This window comes from Numida meleagris, chromosome Z, assembly GCF_002078875.1.
Source record: "Numida meleagris isolate 19003 breed g44 Domestic line chromosome Z, NumMel1.0, whole genome shotgun sequence".
Taxonomy (NCBI): domain Eukaryota; kingdom Metazoa; phylum Chordata; class Aves; order Galliformes; family Numididae; genus Numida; species Numida meleagris.
Window position 1 is genome coordinate 20,485,384 of NC_034438.1, and position 25,576 is coordinate 20,510,959.

Here is a 25,576-nt window from a genome sequence, read left to right on the forward strand (position 1 = left end):
TTTTGGGGGCTTTTTTTTTCCTACTTTCTCCCCCATTGCACTGGAAAGTGGGAGTGATCAAACAGTTGTGTGGCGCTGAGTTGTCTGCTGGGTTAAACTGTAAGTGTTGTTCTGATCATACTCCCAAATTTTTCTCTCAATATCCTTTTTCTGGTAGCACACATACAAAATGTTATCTTGTTAATGTTTAATCCACTAATTTTGATATTTCTCAGACTGTAGGGTAAATTTTACATTAAACATCACATTATTAATTGATGTCTGTGTTCTCTCTGAATGTGAGACTGAATTAAATACTTCCACATAGTTGAGCCAAACTACATTAGACTCCTTACATTAGTTAACACTGTTCATAGACATTACAAGCAGAATTTGATACTGTTATTTTGTTTTTTATTTGATACTCTGTTATTTTATTAATGACCTTCTGCTATCCATCCATGAAGAGATTATAGTCTGATGATACTATCAATTTTAGCAGTTCACAGAAGACTTGAGAAGACTGAAGTTTCTGTGGATTCTTATCTAGTAAAGATCTCAAGCACCAAAGCTCTGCTTCTAATTCAAATATTCAGGCACTGCTTAACTGCAGATGAAAAATGGTAACCCTATAAAATACACTGTGTACATACATGAGCGTATAAACAGGAGGGGGGTTGATTGTGAGGGTAGATAGCAATAGGACAAGGGGGAATGGTTTTAAGCTGAGACAGGGGAGATTTAGGTTAGATATTAGAAGGAAGTTTTTCACACAGAGGGTGGTGACGCACTGGAACAGGTTGCCCAAAGAGGTTGTGGATGCCCCGTCCCTGGAGGCATTCAAGGCCAGACTGGACGTGGCTCTGGGCAGCCTGGTCTAGTGGTTGGCGACCCTGCACTTAGCGGGGGGGTTGAGACTTGATGATCCTTGAGGTCCTTTTCAACCCAGGCCGTTCTATGATTCTATGATTCTATGATCGCACCAGCTTTGCACTAGCATTTGGAAGTTGCTTTGATTTAGCTTTGTGATCCTAAAATAATGCAGAGTGCATAGATAGGTCTTTTGAGAAGAAGTGCAAAGCTGTAGAAATTATAGCTCTTCCTCTGATCCACTAATCAAATTATTCATAACTGGAGTCTAGTTGGGACGTTAGGATAGTTTTGATATGCTTTCTAATTGTAAATGGCTCTGATTCTCCTGTCTGTTCATCTTACCTTGATTTACAAAGCCTCTGAACTGCCCTTGAGTTCTCAGCCATTTTGCCTCTAGCTCCATCATTTGTTTAATTGGTTCATGGAAAATGTTTAACTTGCAGCTCCTGAGAGAGATAACTCAACTACACATGTTATGTATTTCCACTCAAGTCAGTATTCATCAAAAGCAGTCAGCAGAAATTGCTTCCACTCCACAACTTTTGAGTTTATGGTAGCTTTTAATTATGATTTTGTCCTTACGTGGGTTGGAGCCAGGACGGGGTGATGTTTTTGTCACCGTGTATTAGGGTTTCCTTATTTCTACCAAAGTCATCTGTGTCATGTACCAAGCTCAGACTACACTCCTTGCTTCCTGTGCCAATGTCGTTTCCATGTTTTTTGTCAATGAAACTGTGTTGTGAGGCTTCCTTCATTTTAAAATTACCTAGCTGTAGCCAACTCCAGGTGATCTTTTACCATGTTGTTCTGGTGTGGGATATTTGTGCTGTAAGTATAGGGACATTCCTGTCTTACCAATATGTTTCATCAACTCATTAAAAGTAACCTGTATAAAAATTATCACCAATGTGTAATGACTTCTTAACCATTATTTAAAACACCTCCCTGCTGATTAGTTTATCCAAAATAGTTATGAGACAAGCTGTGAAGAGATGTTTTCTTTTTCTTCTTGCAGACTGCAAATGATAATCTGCATACAGACGATGAGCCTGAACTCAGAGGAGATAAGGAAAGCTATCTCTGTGCAGTGTGCCTGGATGTTTATTTCAATCCTTACATGTGCTATCCATGCCACCATATCTTTTGCGAACCATGCTTAAGGATGCTTGCCAAAGACAATCCAGCCAGCACTCCATGTCCACTGTGTCGCACTACAATTGCCAGAGTCTTTTTCCAAACAGGTATCACATTGAAAGTTTTTACAATATAGAAAATTATTTCTAACTTTTCATTCGTGTGTTTCACAGAATTACAGAATGGTTTATGTTGGATAGGACCGCTGGACCACTACTCCAACCTTCCTGTCTGAGCAAATTCCCCTAAAGCAAAACCAGGATTGTGTCCAGACAGCTTCTGAATATCTCCAGGGAAGGAGACTCCACAAATCCTCTGGACAGCCATTTCCTGCAGTCAGTCATCTTCATAGTAAAGGAGTTGTTGCTTGTGTTCAGTCAGAACTTCCTGTGTTTGAGTTTGTGCCCATTGCCTTTCATCCTAACACTGGCCCCTACTGAGAAGAGTCTGGCCCAATTTACTTGACACCCTCTCTTCAGATACACATTGATCATATTTCCTGTGAGCCTTCTTTTCTCCAGACTGAATAGGCCCAGCCCCTTCAGCCTTTCTTGTGGAAGAGATGCTGTAGTCCCTTCATCATTTTAGCTGCCTTTTGCTGTGCCCTCTCCTGGAGCTCCGTGTTTCTCTTGTACTTGGGAGCCCAAAGCTGGACACAGTACTCCAGATGAGGCCTCACTAGAGCAGAGTAGAGGGAGAGGATAACTTCCCTCAAACTGCTGGCAATGCTGTTCCTAATACAGCCCAGGATACCTCTGACGTTGGCCACAAGGGCACATTGCTAGCTCATGGTCAACTTGATGTCCACCAGACATGTCCTTATCCACAGAGCTACCGTCCAGCAGATTAGCCCCCAGACTGTATCAGTACAGGGGGTTATTCCTCCGGGGGTGCACTACCCTACACTTGCCTTTGTTGAATTTCAAGAGATCTGAATAAATACGTACTTAAAAGTATAGTATACAATCATAAAATCAGTCACTTGTCCAAAGAGATAATAATGTACAATGAGTACATCCAAAATCCATAGAGAGCAAAATTTAGTCTCATTGTCCATTGTGAGGATTTCTTTGCATTTAACTCTTTCTAGGACAGTTCCATGCAGGCTTAAACCTTTTAGATATTTGAAGTGAGATTCTGATATTTAGTATCTCCTTGATTTCCCCTTGCTAAATAAATTTTACAAACTCCAAGCATTACAGACATACGTTGTATCAAAAAACATCACTAAGGTATTTTTAAAAGGCTAACCTAATTACAAAAAAAAAAGAAGCTTTTGGGTTTATGATTTTAATTCTGCTACAAGTGAAAATAAAGCTTGGCAGAGCTACAGAATTCTCCTATCTTCTTTTTAAATCCTCTCTTCCTGGCCTCTGCACTCTTCTCTCTGGTGTTCCTGTCTTTAAGCAGTAGGAACACTTGGTGAGTAATGGTTGGCTTACATAGAACATGATAAATCAGGCTTTTATACCTGGAGCTTTAAAAGGTAATATTATAATATATATTAATATATACAATATATTAATATATTATTATTATATATCACATATATGTTATATATATTATAATATTATATTTTATTATATTATAATATTATAATTAATATATATGTGTATATATATGTAATAATATATAATATTATAATATAATATATATAATATATTATATATAAATATACAATATATATTATATTATATTATATTATATTATAATTATAAATTATATTATTTTAATTATAATTATAATTATATTTTTTATTTTATTAATAATAAAATTTTATTTTATTTTATTAATAATAAATTATATTATTATAAATTTAAATAAATTTAAATTTTAAATAATTTATAAAATTATAAAATATTATATATTACATAATATATTATATATTATTAATTTATTATTAAATAATATATAATATATATTATATATAATATATTAAAATACATATACGATCACAACATAATGGTCCAGAGGAGGGCCACGAAGATGATCAAAGAGCTGGAGCACTTCCCCCGTGAGGACAGGCTGAGAGAGCTGCGGATCTTCAGCCTGAAGAAGAGAAGGCTCTGGGGGGAATTTATAGTGGCCTAAAAGTACCTGAAGGGGGCCTACAGGAAAGCTGGGGATGAAATTTTTAAAAGGGCATGTAGCGACAGGACGAAGGGAAGTGGTTTTAAACTGAAAGAGGGTAGATTTAGACTAGATAGGAAGACAGGAAAAAGTTCTTTACTGTGTGGTTGGTGAGACCCTGGAACAGGTTGCCCAGTGAGGCTCTGAATACCCCCTCCCTGGATTTGTTTAAGGCCAGGCTGGATGGGACTTTGAGCAACCTGGTCTAGAGGGAAGTGTCCCTGCCTATAGCAGGGGGGGATGGAACTAGATGGTCTTAAATGTCCCTTCCAACCCAAACCATTCTGTGATTCTATGATTCTGTGATTCATATGTTCTGCCGCCTACATCAAATGAACCTTTTCTATCTTTTCTATCCTTGAAAATGAGTTTGCCATCCCTCTTAAAGGGTTTCTTAAAAGCCCTTCTCCTATTATGACAAATTCATATTTTGGTTAGATGATGGAGTATCCAGGACACACCTAATATAACAGATTTTGATCTGATCACAGCAACTCTTTCAAGTTACTGTGCCTTTCAAATCATGGGGAAAAAAATTAAACAGAGGTTGGCTTATTCTCTTCCTTTTATATTGTTTGATATATATATTGTGTGTATACATGGTTTGGTACTCATGCACAATAAATCCACCACTTTGGAGATTCAGTATATTGTTTGTGCATAGGAGGTCAGGTCGGGGCACATGGCAAGGAAAAAGTCAGAAGCCAGTATGAGTTGTCACCACTGCCTTTTCTGGGGAAAAAAATAAAGATTAAAAAAATCTGGAATTGGATGCCTCACCAGAGGTTTCATTGTTTTAATTTGGACAGTAAAGTTGAAAGAGCTGAGTCAAATTTTATGGCCTGTAGACAGATATTTCCTAATACCGTAAGAAGCAAGAAGAGTCAGCAGAGGATATTTCTCTGAATCCAAATAGTACTTAATTCAAATATGATCAGTAGCATATGAAGCTCTTCTATAAAACTTCAAAACCATGAATGAAGAATACAGTTTGCTCCATTTACCCTCTCCTCCTTCACTGACAGAGGTTTATAGGTACAGTAGCAATGATCCCTCATAAAAGGGCAGAAGGATATGGAGATTTCTGTGCTGTGTACATCTTGTGTATCCTACTTCCATGTGCATTCTGACATTGTAATACAGAAAGGTACCTAATGATTTTAGAATGAGATCAGGATACTTTTTTTACTTCAAATGCACTAACACCTCCTTCCTACACAGAACAATATGCTGCAATGAAAGGGTATTTGCAATTTTTTTTTCTCTCTGGAGCCTGCTCATAGAAAGTTTAGCTTTCTCAGATTTATCAGAGGAGAAGATATGTCCTTTTCATAAAATACTGGTCACTGGAGACGTGTAAAATTGCAGTGAATAAAGTAAAGTAATAATATATAAGCTTTTTCAAAGGTCCTTGAAGAGTCTTTTCTTTCTTTTAAGATATACAAGGAGTTGCGGTAGCAGCTATACTATTAGTATTTATCTGGAGACATTATATTTAGGAGGCAGAATCTTTGTTAAGCAATCAAAACTGGTTTTTTAAGTTTTTCATACTAATTTCTAACTTGACAATTCTGTCTGCTATCATCAGATCAATTCTTTTCTGTAGTAGGAAAATATCGTTACTTTTAAACTTTATTTTCCATTCCTTTATTGCTCTGGATGGGTTGGTTTTCCCAGTTTTGAGCTGCAGAGCATGTAGATATTAACTGAAATTATATCTTCACAAGCTAATAAAATCTTGAGAATCATAGGTTATTATCAACTCTTACAAACTATCATTAACCATTCTATGAATGTTCCTGTTAATCGTATATTTTAAAAATGTCGAAAGTAATTTTTAGACTTTTCCCTTCTCTCGCTGTTACTGAGTGACAGTGTTAAAATAAAAAACAACACAAGCTGAAAATTAATACCATAGTCAGACTGATAGATTCATAGAAGTCATCATAGGGCTGTAAGTTAAATAAACTGATTTAAAATGTATTTCATTTTGCTAGCATTTGACATCATTTTTTCTAAATGTTTTATTTCTGAGGAAACAGCATGTTTAAATCTTGTTCTTGCTGTGTCTAGAAACTATGATTTTCAATTCAAAAACACTTGAAGAGATGTTATAATCATAAAAAGTATTTCGCAGTAGACAAAGCACTTTTATTTTGTTGCATAGGCTTATACCATTTTTTGCTATATTTGCAGCATTTATGCATGTGTTCTTTCTCATTAATTACTGTAGAATTGAACAACTCTACCAAGTCCTTTTTCCCTATGGAATATTTGAAGTTACAAGAAAGTTTTCAAAAATCTAATTCTGCAAAATGGCCTCTACCAAGCTGCAAGAAAGCTTTCAGAGTTTTTGAAGGTAAGAACATTGCCTACATATCATTTTAGACAGGAATAATTTTTAGACTTAGTATCTGTATTTGTTGAAGTTTTTCCTAAGCTTCATTCACTCTTGAATACACTAGTTGAAAATAAGTCTCTAGTTAATCTGTGCTATAGGAAACCAGCAGCAGCTGACTGTAGAAGTTGAGTTAAATTCTCTTTATGTGATTCATACCTAGCATTCTGGATCTAAACATATACTGCAAATTTCCAAAAGGCAATTTGTGTGTATACATTTCTATTTTTTCTTAAATCTTCAATTTTATGCACATTATCATGATAATTACATGTGGTTTCCTGTTTTGGAAAAGAATGTGGCTGCAAAGTGGAAAAAAAAAATTGCTCTGGATAAAAAGTTCCCAATTTGGAGTCTAGTCAATAAAGACCACCCTCAGAAAAATAAGAATCTTTTATTTATAAATTCATATTAAAATTTAGAGTAATACCAAATATACTGTTCTGTTTTGCTTGTTCTACAGATGTGAAATGGAGTAAAAATAGGGCTTTTTAAGGACACGATGGCAGTGCAGAAAAGGAGATGAAAACATGGAATACTAAATGTGAGGATAACTGCCTCTTTGTGATACACTTCAGCATTGTCCAAGAAGAAATTTGGTGGCATATGCTCTTTCATCTGGTTTATATCTAGCGGGTGTAGTGATGTTGTCGTTTAACCTGGCAGCAGCTCAACACCACACCGCATTTGCTCACCCCTCCCCCTGCCTCAATTGGATGAGGGAAAGAATTGGAAGCAAAATAGAACTTGAGGGTTGAGGTAAAAACTATTTACTAAGACACAAAAAGAAAACAGAAACAAAACTATGATTATGTGTATCTGTGTGGTGTCACATAATTGCCACCCACCAACCAATACCGGGGTATTAGAACGTAATAGAACTGCAAGCCGACCAACACCCTGCTACCAAGGCAACATTTCACCACCTGCCAGCCAACACACAGCAACTCTCAAGCACTAGCTTTCCCTGGCCAACTCTCACAGCTTTATAGCCTTCCACATGATGTCACATGGTGCGGAATAACCCTATTGCTAATTCAGGCCACCTGTCCTGGCTCTGCCCTGCCCCCTGGTGCCATAAAGGCAATGGCTCTTCCCCACCAAATAGCCTTGCCTAGCTCTGGGCATGCTTCCATCGCTCAGCAACAACGAAAACATCAGTGTACTGTTAACACTGTCTCTTTAAAATCTGCCTCTAAAGTTTTACTTTATGAAATAAACAAATGCGTTACATTGCTCAACTACTTTGAGTATTGGTAACTTCAAAAAATGAAAGTGCACAATAAAAATAACATTTCAAATAACTATGTCATTAAATAGATTTAAAAATAGATGATGTAGTTTTGATAGAGCAGTTAGTAGATATGCCTCACTGAAGTCTGTTATACTTACTCAAGTGTAAAACCTACGATTTAACAATATCTCAAGTGTAGTCTTTGGTATGCAATGCCAAACTGGAATTGGATTCTGTAAACACTGCACAATCACAGAAAGGTCATAAACTAAGTGCAAATCTCCAAAAGTAATTTGATTCCAGAAATGTGGATTAAAGAAAAAGTGATAATGATCATTTAAATTGAGGATACAATGCATAGTGAATTTGCTGTAGTCAGATGCAGGAGTGTCAAAAACAGGCTGAGACAATTAGAAGATTGGACTTTAGATGGTTATTGAAATTGTTTTCACATAAAACTGAGGTAGAAATACATTAGAGAAGCCAGCAAAATATGGTAGTGTAGTCAAGAGAGTGATGGAAAAGTAAAATAGTTCTGGCTGCCTGCTTAGGGATGAAGATTTTAGATAAGCCTGAAGATGACATACGTAGTGTTCAGAATGAGAGATGGGAATTACAAAACCACCGTGTTACAGCCCTTAGTGGCTATTTAAAAGTATTGGTTTTGGTAGGCTAATAGGAAATTCCCTCCAACTGTTTTTATGCTAAGATTTTTATTTAATATATAGTCATTACATTGGAAGTGAGACAGCAAATTTAGAAATAGAATAGTTCTTTTTATGTATTTTGAATGCTTAATGTAGAAAATATTCTGCTAGTGTTACATATAAGGAAATCTGTGCTATCTTCTTACTGATCACATCTGTTTAGTAACATAATAAAAAGCTATTGGCTTCTGCATCAAGCAGGGTTTGCAAGATAGAACAGTGTCTTCAACTCCTGCTGTTACCAATGGGAGCTCCTAATACTGCAGCAGGCCACATCTGCCATATCCTTTTAGATAATCATTCTCTAGAGAAAAAGAGCACTCAGATTTCTACACATTTTTCAAAAAAAAATAGAAATATTGTGAAAGATTTTATTAATGCCTACTGATATATACCTTTAAAACTGCGCATCGGGGTACAAAACTCAAAAACCTTTTTCCTTTCTTCAAGGTTCTTACAGTGATTTCAGCTAGAAAGACAACAAAAAAGAATGTTAAACAGCTGTAAAATATATGTCTATAAAATCTCATCAACTAGGTTTTGAATTCATCAAATTTCTTTTTTTATAAAGAAGGAAAAAAGAAAAGTGATACTGTTTTTGAAGTTACTGGTGCTGTGATCTACTGAGAACAGAAACAAAACAGTTGTTATTGAAAATAGAAGGTGCAGCATTGATTTTAGCTGGAAAGAATAATAGTGGAGTATAAGAAGTGTCTGTATAATTCTCATGCTCATATTCAGACTTACATAAACTATTTCTCTTTTCTGCTGAAGCAGAGAAAAGTACAAGATAGGACAGGACAGGACAGGATATTCTGTTGTTAAGCAGTAATCATACATTCTTATTTTGATAGTTTTTAGCTGCAGACATTCAAGACTTCAGTAGTACCTGTAGAGTTGTTCTGGTCTTATAGCACAGTCTGTACTACCCTTTATTCCTCTTAACTATCTAGTCTTCTTCCCCCAGACTTACTACTCCATTTTTATTGCACTTTTCTCTTTCCATTAATTTCCTTCCTCACTTCTTTAAGTTGTTTGTTCCTTTGTCATACTACTCGATCTGTGGTACCATGCAATGCTTCCTGACCAGAAGGCTTTTTTAGCTGAGATCCAACAGTTTCTTCAGTATAGCTTGTGGAATCACAATTTACATACATGCATTTCTTACAAGATGAATTTATAATGTACAGTCTTCACAGTAAGTGAATTTTCTGCCTCAAGGAGACACATGTTACTGGGCCGTGTTGTCTCTGAGCTTCTGTTATGCCTGAAGTACACTAGGACAGAAAACACAGGATCGAAGTATTGCTGCTTGAACGGGTCTTATGAGGAAAGGATGAGAGACTGGGACTGTTTAGCCTGGAGAAAAGAAGACTGAGGGGGGATCTTAAAATGCTTATAAGACCTAAAGGGTAGATGTCTAGAGGATGGGGCCAGGCTCTTTTCAGTGGTGCCCACTGACAGGACAAAGGCAAGGGACACAAACTGGAGGACAGGAAGTTCTGTATGAAGATGATGAAAAACTTCTCTATTTTGAAGGTGACAGAGCACTGGAAAAAGCTGCCCAGAGAGGTTGTGGATTCTCCTTCTCTGGAGATATTCAAATACTGCCTGGATGCTTTCCTGTGCAACCTACTGTATGGAATCTGCTTCAGCAGGGGCTTGGACTAAGTGATCTCCAGATGTCCCTTCCAACCTCTGTGATACTGTATCTAAGTGTGTTAAAGAAAATTGAATTCTAAGTCATCTTTATGTGTCATCAGAGATGTTTGTTTAACTAATATACCTGCTGTGCCAAGAATATCAATAACTATAGTTATGCAACACCCAGGATTGCGATAGACTGGCCATAACAAAATCCAGTACCATAGCCTTTCCACGTATATTTTATGACATGTCTCTTAATGAATGTCATCAATAGTGACATAGGGAACTGAGTATTGCTGCTCGCCAGTAAGATAAGCTAAGAACTTAGATCTCTTACCCAGCTGTGGTCCCACAGCTGTACTGGATGGACCAAATTAAAATTGTAGGGGAGTTGAACCTATTGTGATTTTCACCCTGCTGCTTACAAATTCCAAAAGTCTTTATAGGAGATTTTTTATCTTAATATGCTGTGTTTAGGGCAAGAGTTCTATCGTTCATTAGTAGATGCTTATGGGATAACGAATAAAAGGATAGAAGTAAATGATTCAGTTTTCTCTCTGGAGGAACATTAGCAGTCTGATCCTGGATGGCCCTATGATACATCTTGCATAATCCGTCTTATTTGTAACTAGGAATGAGGATAATTTTTACTTACAGAACTACAATACTCAGAATAATAAAAGCGTAAGCCATATGCAAGCAGTTGCATAAGGTTGTCATGATACTATGTGATATTCAGCAATGTCTACAATCTTTTCTTTCATTGCAGAAGAAAGTAGTAAAATGGTAGAGAGAAGATAAGTAAAGAAGTACAAAGTTGTGAATAATATCCTAATGAGGTATGTGTAAATAGACAAGGGCTGTTCAGCCAGAACAAGAGATGGTTAAGAGGGAGGGCTCTGGAGGTAAGTAAAACCTTGAGAGGCATGGCAGAAGTGAATGTGCTGCTATTATTCACTGTCTCATAATAAAAGAAGTAGGGAACATTAAATAGAAACATCATGCAGCATATTCAAAATCAAGGAAATCCTTAGACTTACAGTGTGTAATCAGGCAGTGTAAGTTACTGTTCCAAGTTGCCACATAAAAAGCATGTAAACTTCTGTTAATCCAGGACGTTTACAAAGCATGGCAGATTATTGCAAAAAGATTACAGTGAAGTCAAACTAAACTAAACTAGTCAGTAAAGTTAAATTAAGCTCAAAGATAACACATTTGCCTGTGGAGATCCTTGAGCTGTGTGTCCTCAAGGATGGGACACACATGGGAACTGTGTGGGAACTGAGAGAATATACCAGGAAAGTATTGCAATAAGTTTGCTCTGTTCTTATACTCTTTCTTTACTGTTCATCAGTTCCTCATTGTTTGACCTTGTTAGAGAGCGAATAATAGGGTGATAGATCCTTAGTCTATTCCAGTACACCTATTATTTTGAGCTGTCTTACAATTTGCTAGCAATTCTATTGTCAGTTACAATTTTTACTTAGATGTCACAAAGTAATTTTATGTATTTATCAAATAAGATTACATAAATACTTAGTGTTTGTCCTCCAGAAACAATTGAGAACAATACATAATCCTGCTTAAACCACCCTATCTAAACTTGGAACTATTATCTTTTTGCAGTGGTATTCTTTCATCATTGAATCTGTTCAGAGCATATTATATACCATGCGCTTAATTTTATGCCTTATGTAAGAGTCTGCTGAGACTAGTTCAACTTGTGACTGATTTCTGTGAACACATGCCAGCAAAGATGCCTTCATCACCAGCAGGGATTAGCAAGTATCTTTCTGTGCATTTTACTGCACATGAGGAATGGTCCTTGCCAGCTATGCCAAGTTGAATGGGAAAAAAAACAGATCGTGGCCACTGAGCAATGAGCAGTAAAATTAATTATATTTGTATGTGGCTGTGAACTGTGTTTAATAAAGATAATAGCAGACATGCTTCTCCAGTGCACTCCTCCGATACACTTAGCACTAAAATGCACTACATAGTAGAGCAATTTGTAATGAAGTAGACCCTGAAGAGTCTCCACTGATGTAAGGATATCTTATCTTGAAAGTTATGTTTGCTCAGCATACAGAGATTTGATTCAGTACTCCTCAGAAATCCCATTTACTGTAAAAATAAAGAAGAATCTGTGGCTGAGAAGAGGTTGTAGAGAGTGTTGGAAGAGGCCTCTAAAAGTCATCTAGTCCAGCTCCCCTTCTGTGGGCACCTTCTACTAGATCAGGTTGCCCAGGGCCCTATCCAACCTTGATACCTTGAACACCTTCAGGAATGGGGCATCTGCAGCTTATCTGGGAAGCCTGTTCCATGCAGTTATTAGACAAAAAAAAATCCAAGGATGAACATATGCATTTTTTTCTGCTACCTAACAGAATTTTTTAACAGTTTATAAACATAGTTTATCTTAAACATAGTTTATTATAAATTTAAATAATATTTTTCTTGATATTCTTCTAAGTAACGTTTTTTTTCTGACAGTTTATTTTTAATTTTCCAGTGAACAAATATGACAACTTTTCACATAGCTATTTCTTGTGTTTCTTGTATTTCAAGGTGTTACACCTTGGTCAGCTTCCTAAAAACTATTTCAGTAATGCCAGTATTAGAAGACTTTGAGCTCCAAGAAACTATGCCAGCCTTCTCAAGATATGGTTTTACATTGTGTATTTTTCAGTCTCTGGAGGAATTATTTCTTTTGTTTGCTCAAATGAGAAGTGGGAATTTTCAGAATTGACATAGGCTCCAAATTTGAAGATCAGTCTGTTTGAAGACAGTGGCATGGCTCCAAGATAGGTCATTCACCCGTTTTTCTGAAGAGGTTACAGGAGGCATGCTGCCAGACAGCTAGATATGCAAATGTAAAGACTTTGTGTCAGTAGAAGTCTTGACTTACCTCAGAATTTAGTGAAGTTCTGGCATGCCTACACTGTATATTGCCTCTGGCCTTCGCTGTCACATTGACTCTGTCTTTACACAAGTAGAGCTAATTACTTAACTTATTTTTAAGAAAGTATTTGCATCACTATTATCTTAGTGTTCCAATAAAATTGGCTTAAAACATTAAGTCTAAGCACTAAAAGTCTTGTGGTAAGCAAAATGTAACAAAACTCCTCAAATTTTTATTAAATCATCAGTGATATTATACCAGTATAATTTTTTAAAGAAAATATAGTAATAATGCAAATCAAGAAATAGCATCTGAGGACGAACTAAGTACACCAACCTGGAGACAAACGATATCCCTGCTGATGCAATTTTATACTTATTCAGTCTTGAGCTTTTATATTAACCCTTCCTATAGATATCAACAACTGTTGCCTCTACACGTTTTTTTTATCGTAGTAGTCCCAACAAATGGAGGCTGCAAGGAAATAAGGAGTTAGGAATAAAGCTAACAAGAGTGGTCATTATGACAATATGATATAAAAAGTTAAAAAGTCTTTTAATAATTTAGAAAGAGTTGATGACATCTGAAATGCAGTGTTTGATCAGCTGATCGGGTGGGGAGATGATAAAATTTAGAAAAAATGTATCTTGCAACATGATTTTTAGAAGTATTCAGTGATAAGAAAGTAAGAGCAGTGCAAGAAGTTGCCAGTGGTGAACGGAGTTTGAGACTGTGAAAAGTAAGTAAAGAGACAGGGAAAGGGAAATAAACGTGAACAACAAAGTCAGTAGGAAAATAAAAGTTGTTAGAATATTCTGAATAATTTCAAGTTAGTTTCTCATGTAGGCTATTGATACACGTGCCACATAGAATTAAATATTTCAAGTTTTTGTCTGACATTCCCTAGTTTTTGGTGTCTGTTCTATTACGACAAGAACAGAGATATTTCACAAGTTAAGTTCACTGTAAAGATACAACTCATCTACATGAAAATGCAAACAAAAAGGGAAATAAATGAAAATTACAGCAACTATGTGTCATAAATATACATGCTGAAAACTTAGAATGGTGTGCTCTTTACAGTTAAAGGAATACATTTGTTTGATCTAAAATGTACAAAAACTGTGTATTTAGATCCATGACATGCTCTCACAGGGATAGTGCACATTTGGCATTGATCAACAAGGCCATATGGATTGCAGTGAGGAGAACTGGGATGGTGAAGGCTAAGGGCATTAAAGAAGCCAACATTTCAGTTCACAGAGCTAGGGTGCACCTTGAAAAAGAAGAAAATGCATTTCATTTACTGCATATTATTTTTATTTCATCACCCTTAATTGAATTTTGAAATAAAGGGGTTTTAAATTAGGAGGCTAGGTTTTGCTGTAAATCATTTAAAAAGTCTGTCATATGATGTTCTGCCTGTTTTGTATTTAGTGTGTTATAGTTTAGGGGAAGGGAACAAAACCAGCAAATAATGCACTTAGTGATTTTAAAAAACTCTGCTTACAAACTAGCTGTCAAAATTCCTTCACAATTCCCACAATCAAACAACTTTTGTATTGTGAAGCATGAGATCAGTTAGCTCATTTTAGTATGCATCCCAGCTCTTAGACTCATCAATTAGCTCGTATTTGCGAGTATTGATAATTACAGAATAACCATATATGTCTGGACAGGCAGACAATATTTTCTAAGCTCATTGTGCCCTCCCATAAGTTTTTTTTTCTTGTTGATTCATTTACTTGCAGGGAAATAAACAGCCCAAGACAGAAAACACAAGTTGTTCTAGCTTTGATCTGAATTTATTAGTGGGAATGGGCACAGTAGCCGTTGAATATTTTTTATGAAATTAATAAATAGAATTTCACATTTAAAGAACTAGCAAAAATATAAGACACGCATAATTCTCCATGTAAAAATGTGTTTCCTTGCATGTAATGTGGCTCTGTGGATTTCTTCCTTCATTTTAAAAGCTTTGTCTTATTTTATTTCTCAATAACTTGATTCTTTGATGAGATATACCAGGTGGCTTTTTGGTTTGTGTTCTAATTGGTAAGAGCTGAATTATTCATCTATAAAATAGCAAGAGGTAACTTGCTTCATGCATTTTTACTTGGTTATTAAGATTCAAAAAATTGTTGTTGATTTCTGATGGAGGCACTACATTTATGTCTTTGAACTCAAACTAATGGTAGGAATAGTAGCTATACAAAAAACTTGAATTGTAAATAATCTCCACTGAATTCCAGTGGGTGTTATTTTAATGGAAAAAAAAAATCTCCTCTCTTTCTCTTAGAGTAAAACTGTCACATATTTTTATCAGGTGTAAATATTTGTAATTTTTGATTGAATTATATTTACAGTATTTCAAAGAGAAAAATACTCCAAAAGTGAAATTTCTTCCTTTCTGTCTGGAAGAAGTGAAAGGTGTTAGTTGCAGTTATTAACAGTAAAAGGTCGAAAGACATGTTATTCCAGGCAGGGCTTTTGTGGATTAATACATAATATACGAGCTTAGAGCCTAGGTTTATTTAGATTGCATATATCAGGTCTATATAGATTGCTACAAAAAAAAAAAGGAATAGATTGTCATTTCTAATTTTAAAAAAAATATATATTGAAAGGTAGAGCAGTGTGGAATAAAGACTCCTAAGAGCTGTAACTGTTACAAGAACTTCTATAAATTATTTTGTTTGTTCTTGTTTTAAGTGACTTCTGTTCTATTTGTGTATATTGTTGTCCCAGTTGCATGGAGAGTTCATAAAATTTTAAAAGAGTACAAATGGTTTCTAGATAGCAGTGCCAATAGTTAACGCTGATACTGATCAGCAAGGAGCATTACATGACTGACTCTGTAGGGCTACAGTTTTTATAAATTTCCTGCTTCAACAGATGAAATGTATGTCATTTAGTGGCATTATCACATTTTGGGATTTCTGCACAATTTTGTCTGTACATGATGTTCTTTTTCTTAAATTAAATGCCTTAAGAAAGTCACCAAACAAAAACCTAGTTTTAACAGTGAGGAACAGTGGTTCCTAACCACTCTGCCTTATAAAAGTGAGTGTTCCTTTGCATAAGGAACACAAAATCTTGTGTTACCTGTGAAAGGCTTCAGTCCATGGCTTTTTCAAATGCTCACAGTCATCAGTTGCTTTTCTATACTCTTGGCAGACAAGGTTTTGTACATCTTGAAAAGCAGTCACTGTGTATTGCCTGCTAAGTTGCCTACACGATGCTGATTTTTGTGTGTACAGAGGGACTCTGCATCACATGCACAGTGAGTTCAGTAAATCAGCTTTTATGGATGTGCAATTAACTGCTTACAAACAATTTACCTCTGTGTGAATTTATCACAGATTTCAGCATTTAAAACAAAAGCTGCATGAAAACCCTACAGCCAGTAAGACAGACATCACAGTGAATATAAAAATTCTCAGACAGGGATTATATCCAGGTGTTTTAATGCCCAATTGTTACCATAAAGTAGAACTTGGATTTTCAGGAGGGAAAAGGAATGGAAAGATGTTCAGGCCGACATATAATTTTAGTCAGACATGGATACAAGGTGCTGTTAGCTAGAGAAAGCCCACAGGTGAAGCCAGGAGGGCAAGACCAGAGAAGCATTCAAAGAGTGCAGAGGGAATGTGAAAGGAAGGTAAAAGTACGATGAGGGTGATTTTAAGGAAGATGGTTGGGCTTTGCAGTGAGAAAGGCTGTGAAACAGATTGCAGAATTTTTGTGTATGAAAGGCATTCTTATGTGCATCGTTGGGCAAGAGGAGTTTGGAATTTGATGACTCTATAGAAAAGAATGAGATTTTGACATCTAAGACAATGAGTGTGCAGATCTGAAGTATCTGAGGCAGGGAGGGAGGTTTGAGCTTTTCATGCAGGAAAAGCTAAAAGTCAGGATGTGAGAAAGGCTTGTGATTGGGATGAGTGGCTATTGTTTGAGGAAGGAACTGGGTGCTTTATTGAGTGTGGTGGAAGGCTTGAAACTGACTTGGAGCTTGGGACATGACATTGGGATTCAGTGGAAAATCCTTGCAGGCATTCACACCAAGTGACTACAATCTTCTCCTAAACATCTCTAGCAACAAATGCTCTTTCCTTTGTTGGAAATAAATTAGAACTCATAGCTCATTTAACTATTATATCTTACACTGTCAACATAACCAGAATTTGAAACAGCATGACATACATATGGGAGAAGGCTGGTATGTGTGTAATATCAGGATGATACCTCATCTGCAAAGGCAGATAAAAGTACTGTATACTAGAAAAAAGTTCAGGACAAACATTGGGAAATTTCGGTTGGGAAACGGTGAAGATGTTTCATGAAACGAAGTCTTCTTTCAGACAGGACTCAAAGAAAGGAAAGCAGACCAAGGCAAGATGGGCAAATACGCTGGCAGTATGCTGTAAAAGAGTATAGCAAGCTGCACGGCTTTGTTGGAATGCCACAGCAGTCTGCATAGTTCAGAACATTCATCAATGATTTGCAAAAGAGATAGAGCATGATACTATATTATTCAGTTCACTGATGATAGTAATATAAAAGTATTTTCTTTATCAGTAACTTGAAGAAGGCAACACAATACTCTTTTATCAGGTCTGCATATGACAGTAAACTGAAGGATTGATCTGCCATTCAGACAGAGTCATGTAGACGGGTTGGAGGAACAAACTGAAAGGAATCTCATGAAATTCAGCAGGCTCAAATGTGTTGTTTTTCACCTGAGAGAAGGGAGCCCCTGGCAATGTGATAGGTTGAGCACTGGCTGGAGAGCAGTGCTCTGGAAAGAAGCTGGGCATCCTGATGGAGAGGAAGCTGAGCTGGCCACATGCCCTAGCACATTGTGCCCCAGCAGTACTCTGGGCTGCATGAAGAGGAGCATGGCCGGTAGATGAGGGAAGTCATTATCACCTGCTGTTCAGCAGACTACATCTGGAATGCTGCAAGTTCAGGGAAGAAGTTGTTAAATTGGATAAGGTTTAGCAAAGGGACACCAAGTTGCTCATAAGTCTAGAGCACCTGCCCTGTGAGGAGAGTTTGAGGGAAATGGGTTTGCTTAGACTGGGGAAGGACAGGTTTTAGGGAAGATGTCAGGGCAGCATTATACCTATATGGAGGTCACCAAGAGCACAGAGCTTCCTCTTCACAGTGGCATGTGACAAACATGATGAGATGGGAAGCTCAGACTGCAAATAAGATAAATGTTTTCACCAGGAGGACATTCAAGCAGTGGAGCATCTGCCCACAGAATTGACATAGCGTTCTGAGCTATAAATTAGGTATTGCCTCTTAAGAAAAGAGACTAGTTAATATTATGGTTAGTTTTCAGAAAATATTCAATGCATAGCCACAGTTAGAAAGTAAATAGGCATTATTAGGTTCATAACAAAATAGAAAGCTTTGGTTTGTTAGCAAGATTTGTGGTGAACTCACATGTCCAATTTTGCTATAATTTTGAATTCAGTTACCTCAAAGGATAAAGCAGAGTGAGGAATAATATAGAATCATAGAATCATAGAATGGCCTGGGTTGAAAAGGACCCCAAAGATCATCGAGTCTCAACCCCCCTGCTAAGTGCAGGGTTGCAACCACTAGACCAGGCTGCCCAGAGCCATGTCCAGTCTGGCCGTGAACACCTCCAGGGACGGGGCGTCCGCAACCTCCCTGGGCAACCTGTTCCTGTGCGTCACCACCCTCTGTGTGAAAAACTTCCTCCTAACATCTAACCTAAATCTCCCCTGTCTCAGCTTAAAACCATTCCCCCTTGTCCTATCGCTATCTACCCTCACAATCAATCAATCCCCCTCCTGTTTATACGCTCCCTTTGAGTATTGGAAGGCCACAATGAGGTCTCCCCGGAGCCTTCTCCAAACTAAACAAGACCAGTTCCCTCAACCTTTCCTCATAGGAGAGGTGATCATCTTGGTCGCCCTCCTCTGCACTCGTTCCAAGAGCTCCACGTCCTTCTTGTGCTGGGGGCCCCAGGCCTGGACACAGTACTCCAGATGGGGCCTCACAAGAGCTGAGTAGAGGGGGACAATCACCTCTCTTTCCCTGCTGACCACTCCTCTTTTAATGCAGCCCAGAACATAGTTGGCCTTCCAGGCTGCCAGCACACACTGCTGGCCCATGTCCACCTTCTTGTCCACCTGGACCCCCAGGTCCCTCTCCGCAGGGCTGCTTTCAAGTACTTCTTCCCCCAGTTTGTATAAATACCTGGGGTTGCCCTGGCCCAAGTGCAGCACCCTGCACTTGGACTTGTTGAACCTCATTAGGTTCTCATGGGCCCACTTCTCCAGCCTGTCCAGGTCCCTCTGGATGGCTTCCCTTCCTTCCAGTGTATCGACTACACCGCTCAACTTGGTGTCATCTGCAAACTTGCTGAGGGTGCACTCGATTCCATCATCTGTGTCATTGATGAAGATGCTGAAGAGCACTGGTCCCAAGACTGAGCGCTGGGGGACACCACTTGTGACCGGCCTCCACCCTGACACAGAACCATTGATCACAACCCTTTGGCTGTGTCCAGCCAACCAGTTCTTATCCCACCGAACAGTCCATCCTTCAAATCCATACCTCTCCAATTTAGAGAGAAGGATGTGATGAGGGACCCTGTCAAAGGCTTTGGAGAAGTCGAGGTAGATGACATCCATCGCCCTCCTCCCATCCACCGATGCCATCACTTCATCGTAGAAGGCCACCAGATTGGCCAGGCAAGATCTGCCCTTGGTGAAGCCATGCTGGCTGTCTCGGATCACCTCCTTGTCACGTATGCGCCTTAACATGTCTTCTAGGAAGATCTGCTCCATGATCTTCCCAGGCACAGAGGTGAGGCTCACCAGTCTGTAGTTCTCCGGGTCATCCTTTCTCCCTTTCTTAAAAATGGGAGTAATGTTTCCCTTTCTCCAGTCACCGGGGACTTCACCGGACAGCCATGATTTTTCTAATATGATGGAGAGTTGCTCAGCAACCACCTCAGCCATCTCTCTCAGAACCCTAGGATGGATATCATCCAGCCCCATGGACTTCCACACATTCAGTGTCATGAGGAGGTCTCGAACTTGTTCCACTGTTACAGTGGGACAGAATCCGCTCCTCTCACCCACACCTCGAGGTTCAGGGTCCTGGCAGATACGGGGAGCCTGACCACCAGTGAAGACCAAGGCAAAGCACTTATTGAGCACCTCAGCTTTTTCCATGTCTGAGGAAGCCACTTCTCCATCCTCATTTATCAGAAGCGGAACACTCTCCTTTACTTGTCTTCTCTTGCCTATGTACCTGTAGAACCCCTTCTTGTTATTTTTCACATACCTAGCCTAGTTTAGCTCTACCTGTGCCTTGGCTTTCCTGATCCTATCTCTACACATGCGGACAACAACCCTATATTCCTCCCAGGCTACACAACCCTGCTTCCACTTCACATACATTTCTCTCTTTTCCCTTAGTTTAAGCTGCAGGTCTTTGCTCAGCCTTGCCGGTCGCTCGCCTCCTCTGCTCGATTTCTTTTGCAGGGGAATGGAGAGCTCTTGCGCTCTCAGGAGGGTGTCCTTAAAGAGCTGCCAGCTCTGCTCTGTTCCTATGCCCTTAAGGACAGTTTACCAGGGGATCCCACCCATATAGAAAGGAGGGTCTGAACTACGGAAGCTTTTCATACAGAGGGAGACTACAACTTTTTCGTTTGGAAAGGGTATTACAGAAAATATACAAGAAGTCTGTAATATTTTTAATGATGTTTTAGGAAAAATGTTAGCTGTGTCTCAGAAGTGTTCTTACATTAGCAATTAGATCAGCCGTAATGGATAGGGAAAAACAACAGACACAGGACCATATGTCTACATTTGCATTTTAGGAAAAAGATTAATAACTTTCTTCTGATCCTGTGGGCTGAATGCCCATTAGTGGTTGGAGCACATTACCAGCGCGTATTTGAGCTCCTGGAGCTCATCTTCTGATTTAGTTTTACCCCAAATGAAATCAATCTATTTGCTCCAAGATTAACAAAGGAACAAAAACTGTGGTAAATAAAATCTAGTTTAAAAGTATGCATAGTCACATCTCAGGAAAGGAGGTCCCATCAATGATGTTATAACGTATTGTTCTGAGCACAGTTTCCAAAGCACTGGGTCTCCAAGGTGCTGGTTGCTGCAAGGACACTGTGCCAATCCATACTTGCCTTTTTTGTTAGTCTTATGGTAGATTTATCGGTTGCTGTTCATATCAGTAACACGAGACTGGGACAAAATGACATCTGTATATCTGAAACACTTGTTTTTAGGTAATTTAATCTTACATGAGTATTTACAATGTAAGTGATTATTGTAGCCTGCATATTAATCAGGCACAATTTTAGAGTAAAATGTGCCTTCTTATTATCTTTTCTTCTTCAGTAATAGCAAAATTAGTTCTGTCAATGTATAGAATTGAGAGAATATTTTAAATTATTGGTAGCCTTATTTTGAGTATTGCTAGTACCTCAATAGGAGGCCGCAAAAACTTTGGCAAGAACGCATTCCACAGATGTGCCCATTCATGTTCTGGTGCTAATGCTTTATTTGATAACTTTCTTGATTACAGAAGTGTGATTTGCACATAATGTTGCTTTTGTTATCCGGTGACTGGTTTCCATTAGCAGTCTGCCAGACTCTTCTCGCACTGTGCATGTGTATGCATGTGATTTGACTGGAAGTTCCTTTTTAGAGTATACCAACACAGGCACAGAAAAATTAAGGTATACGTTTTAACAAATACATGCCTTTGTAGAAAATATTTAGGGAAATAAATCAGTTATCAAATAAATCAATCATCAAATAAATCATTAAATAAGATTGAGTTTACTTTTTTAAAAAGGAGCAAATACACTGGAAATGATTTGGAGCTCTGTCAGCTGTTCTGTTTCATAATTCAAACCCCTTTTGCATGTTGCTGTATAGTTTTTAAGGAGCTTCACAGCTCTGAGATTTTGGCTGCAGATGGCTGGAATCAGATGTAGAGACAGTTTATTTCAGGTCTCGCTGGAGACATAGACATCTGAAGGTATTTCTTATGCTGCATCTTATTGAAGATAGCAGTCGTAGTATGGATCATAGTGCCTGAAGGAAACTTCAGCATGATTATATACGGTTTCTAAATTCGATTCTGTTTCAGTACTGTACCAAAGTTTATTTCATAATATACTCCAGAGCAAATAAACATTTATTGTCCTTTGTTAGCCTCTGTTAAGTTCAAGAATTCAGTTTACAGAATAGTTTTAATGGTAACATTTTCAGCTGGAGCTTAATCAATGTATAGGTGGTAAAAAAGAGACTATTTCAATAATGGATTTAAAATGCAATCCATATAACCAGCTGTCAACTTCCAGTAGCTTTACTCATGCTCAGGGACACCACGGGGATTACATGTATTATACACTAACCAGTTCCTGATTGTATACGTATCTTTAATGCATCAGTAGTAGTTTCTCTGTGGCTTTCTATAGGAAGAGCAATACAGAGTAGTTAGTTTCCTGTATTGTTACTGCTGTTCTTGAGTATAGAATGACTGCATTATGAAGCCTAATTCATTATAAACTCAGTGCATGTTTCCTTAAGGTATTAACATTTATTTAATATTGTATTATGCAGACATAAAAATCAAGAGTAATGCTTGTCTAAATCCTGTAGGTGAGGAATACCAATTCAAAACTAATGAAGCTACTTGTCTATGCAGTTCCCCTGAGTAGATGTTCCCAAACTGTTCATCCAAAAACAGCCTCCAGCATTGTGTTATCTTTAAAATAAGCATAGACACAAATAAGAAATACTCCCACGACATTCTCATGGACAAGCTTGCAGCCCATGGCTTGGATAGGTGTACTCTTTGCTGGATAAAGAACTGGCTGGAGGACTGAGCCCAGAGAGTGGTGATGAATGAAGTTAAATCCAGCTGGTGAGTGGTCATGAGTGGTATTCCTCAGGGTCAGTACCAGAGCCAGCCCTGTCTAATATCTCTATTGATGATCTGGATGAGAGGATTGAGTGCACCCTCAGTAAGTTTGCAGATGACACCAAGCTGGGAGGAAGTTTCGATCTGCTTTGAGGGTAGGAAGGCCCTACAGGGGGATCTGGACAGGCTGGATCTCTGGGCTGAGCGCAGTGGGATGAAGTTTAACAAGACCAAGTGCTGAGTCCTGCACTTTGGTCACAACAGCCCCAGGCAACACTACAGGCTTTGGGCAGGGTGGCCGGAAAGCTGCGTGGATGGAAAGGATCTGGGGGTGTCAGTGAACAGCCAGCTGAACATGAGCCAGCAGTGTGCCCAGGTGGCCAAGAAGGCCAATGGCATCCCGGCTTGTATCAGAAATAGTGCTGCCAGCAGGAGTAGGGAAGTGATCATCCCCCTGTACTCAGCTCTGGTGAGGCCGCACCTCGAGTACTGTGTTCAGTTTTGGGCCCCTCACTACAAGAAAGACATGGAGGCCCTGGAGCGTGTCCAGAGGAGGGCAGTGAAGCTAGTGACGTGTTTGGAGCACGAGTCTTATGAGGAATAGCTGAGAAAACTGGGATTGTTCAGTCTGGAGAAGAGGAGGATCTGGAGAGACATTATTGCCCTTTACAGCAACCTGAAAGGAGGTTGTGGTGAGGTGGGCCTCTTCTCCCAGGTAACAGCAACAGGACAAGAGGGAATGGCCAAGGAGTTCAGGCTGAGTATTTGGAAAAACTCAAAAAGAGTGGTGAGGCATGGGAATAGGCTGCCTGGCGAGATGGTGGAGTCACTATCCCTATAAGTGTTCAAGAAATGTGTAGATGTGGCACTTAGGAACACGATTTAGTGAGCATAGTGAAGATGAGTTAACAGTTGGACTAGATGATCTTAGAGGTCTCTTCCAAACTTAGTGATTCTATGATTCTGTGAAATCACAGGTAGCAGTCTTGAATAAGACCCTCCAGGGAGGACAGTATACACTAAAAATCATGTGTAAAAGGCAAAGTGAATGATATAGTATAAGTGATATTTGTCATTTTCAAATTAAATTTTAAAAAAAGAAACACAAGTCAAGCTTTGTGTTTGACAGTAGTGTTTAACATGTGTTAGAGAAGTATTTAAGGAAAATAGAGGTTTGAAATCAAATTAGCATTTTTCAAGTGAATTGGATCTTGGTAGAAAGTCACTTAGATTCACATTTTTCAGGATCCAATTAATGAATTACTGATATTATCTTTAAGTAATCAAAGATCATCTATTAAATCCATATAATTTGAAGTTAACATAATTTAAAGCATAACAGAAGTCTGTATCATTCTTCTCTTTTAACTGATGTTTAGCTCATGCATTTGTTTGTTGTTTTTTTGTTGTTGTAGTTTTTTCAGTATTGTGATCTAAAACTTTCTAGAATCAGGATAGCATATTTAGCTGTGAGGCAAATCTTAGACCAATCTGAGTAACTGACAACCATCATAAAATATCATCACTCCCTTCACTAGCATGAAGATTTTGTGTATGGTCTCCAAAACAAGATAAATAAAATATTAGAGGGATTCTGGTGTGTACAGATGCAGATCTATAAGCAGTGTCTGTACACAATAAACTGATAAAAACTGTCACAAATAAATAAATAAATGTGATGATATGGTGTTGTCTAACCATCAGTGATTCTCCAGATAAATAATTTATCTTTCCAGTAGTCCAGTCACACTTCTATACAAAGTATCTTCAAATGATTATATATTTTATCTAGAGTAGAAAGATCCATCATTAAATATATCTAGAAATACAGCAAAAAGAAAAAATAGTCTTATTTGGAATGCATGGAAACAACTGTGCTGAGAAGTTCTGAACAAAATATTAATTAGGAAAGGAATGCAAAGAAACAGTCAATATCCACCACTGAAAAAGTAAATCAGTGAATTCCAGCAAAGTTCTCTATTAGAATACTTTATTTTTTTTAATAGATTTCCCAGTTATCTTGAATAAGGTCTGATGATATTTAAAGGAAAATTACTGGCACATGAACAACAATTACATATTAGCCAATAGTAAAGACAAGAACTTCAAGATGTCCTGATTAAACTGCACTAGAAGGCAGCGCTACAGCAGATAAAAAATGAATGAATGCTGATGCACACTATCAGGCAGTGGTGCACACTGAAGGAGAGACAGATTTTATGTCTTCCTATTCACCTTGAGACTCCCAAGAGCCATTATGTCTGTTTAGAAGAGAAGAATTTTTGTGGCTCTGCAAAGTGCCGTCATAATGATTGAGAGCAACCTGGAAACAAGAGAAGTCCAGAAGGTACTCCCTTGCCACCTTGTCATTCACAGATGGGCCAGATCTTCTGCATTTGCAGCTCACCTCTCACCCTCTTTCCTCTGCCACAAATTGTGTCCAGAACAGGTGAACGGAGGTGAAAGAAACCTGAGCAGCTTGTTTTGACACATACATGTAGTAAGCTTACATCGTATTTACCTTACTAAATAGAGAAGTCAGGAGGAGTGGAAAGGAGTGATTGTTCGGCAGGGCAATGAGGATGTTCTTGGGGTGTCTCAGTGCCCATGAAATATTCAGAGATCTCGAA

The 25,576-nt window shown here is 38.1% G+C and overlaps 1 protein-coding gene across 4 annotated transcripts in view; it reads left to right on the forward strand.

Annotated features, from left to right (window-relative positions):
- Positions 1–25,576, forward strand: part of RNF180 (ring finger protein 180) — a 97,564-nt gene that overhangs the window by 55,702 nt on the left and 16,286 nt on the right. For 2 of the 4 annotated variants that reach the window (XM_021381175.1, XM_021381177.1), the window contains exons 5-6: positions 1,868–2,093; positions 6,350–6,475. In XM_021381175.1, coding sequence (XP_021236850.1) covers positions 1,868–2,093; positions 6,350–6,475 — 352 coding nt within the window. Of the gene's footprint in view, positions 1–1,867; positions 2,094–6,349; positions 6,476–6,977; positions 7,790–25,270; positions 25,447–25,576 lie in introns of those variants that run through there. The other 2 variants (XM_021381176.1, XR_002433497.1) reach the window with 2 other exon arrangements.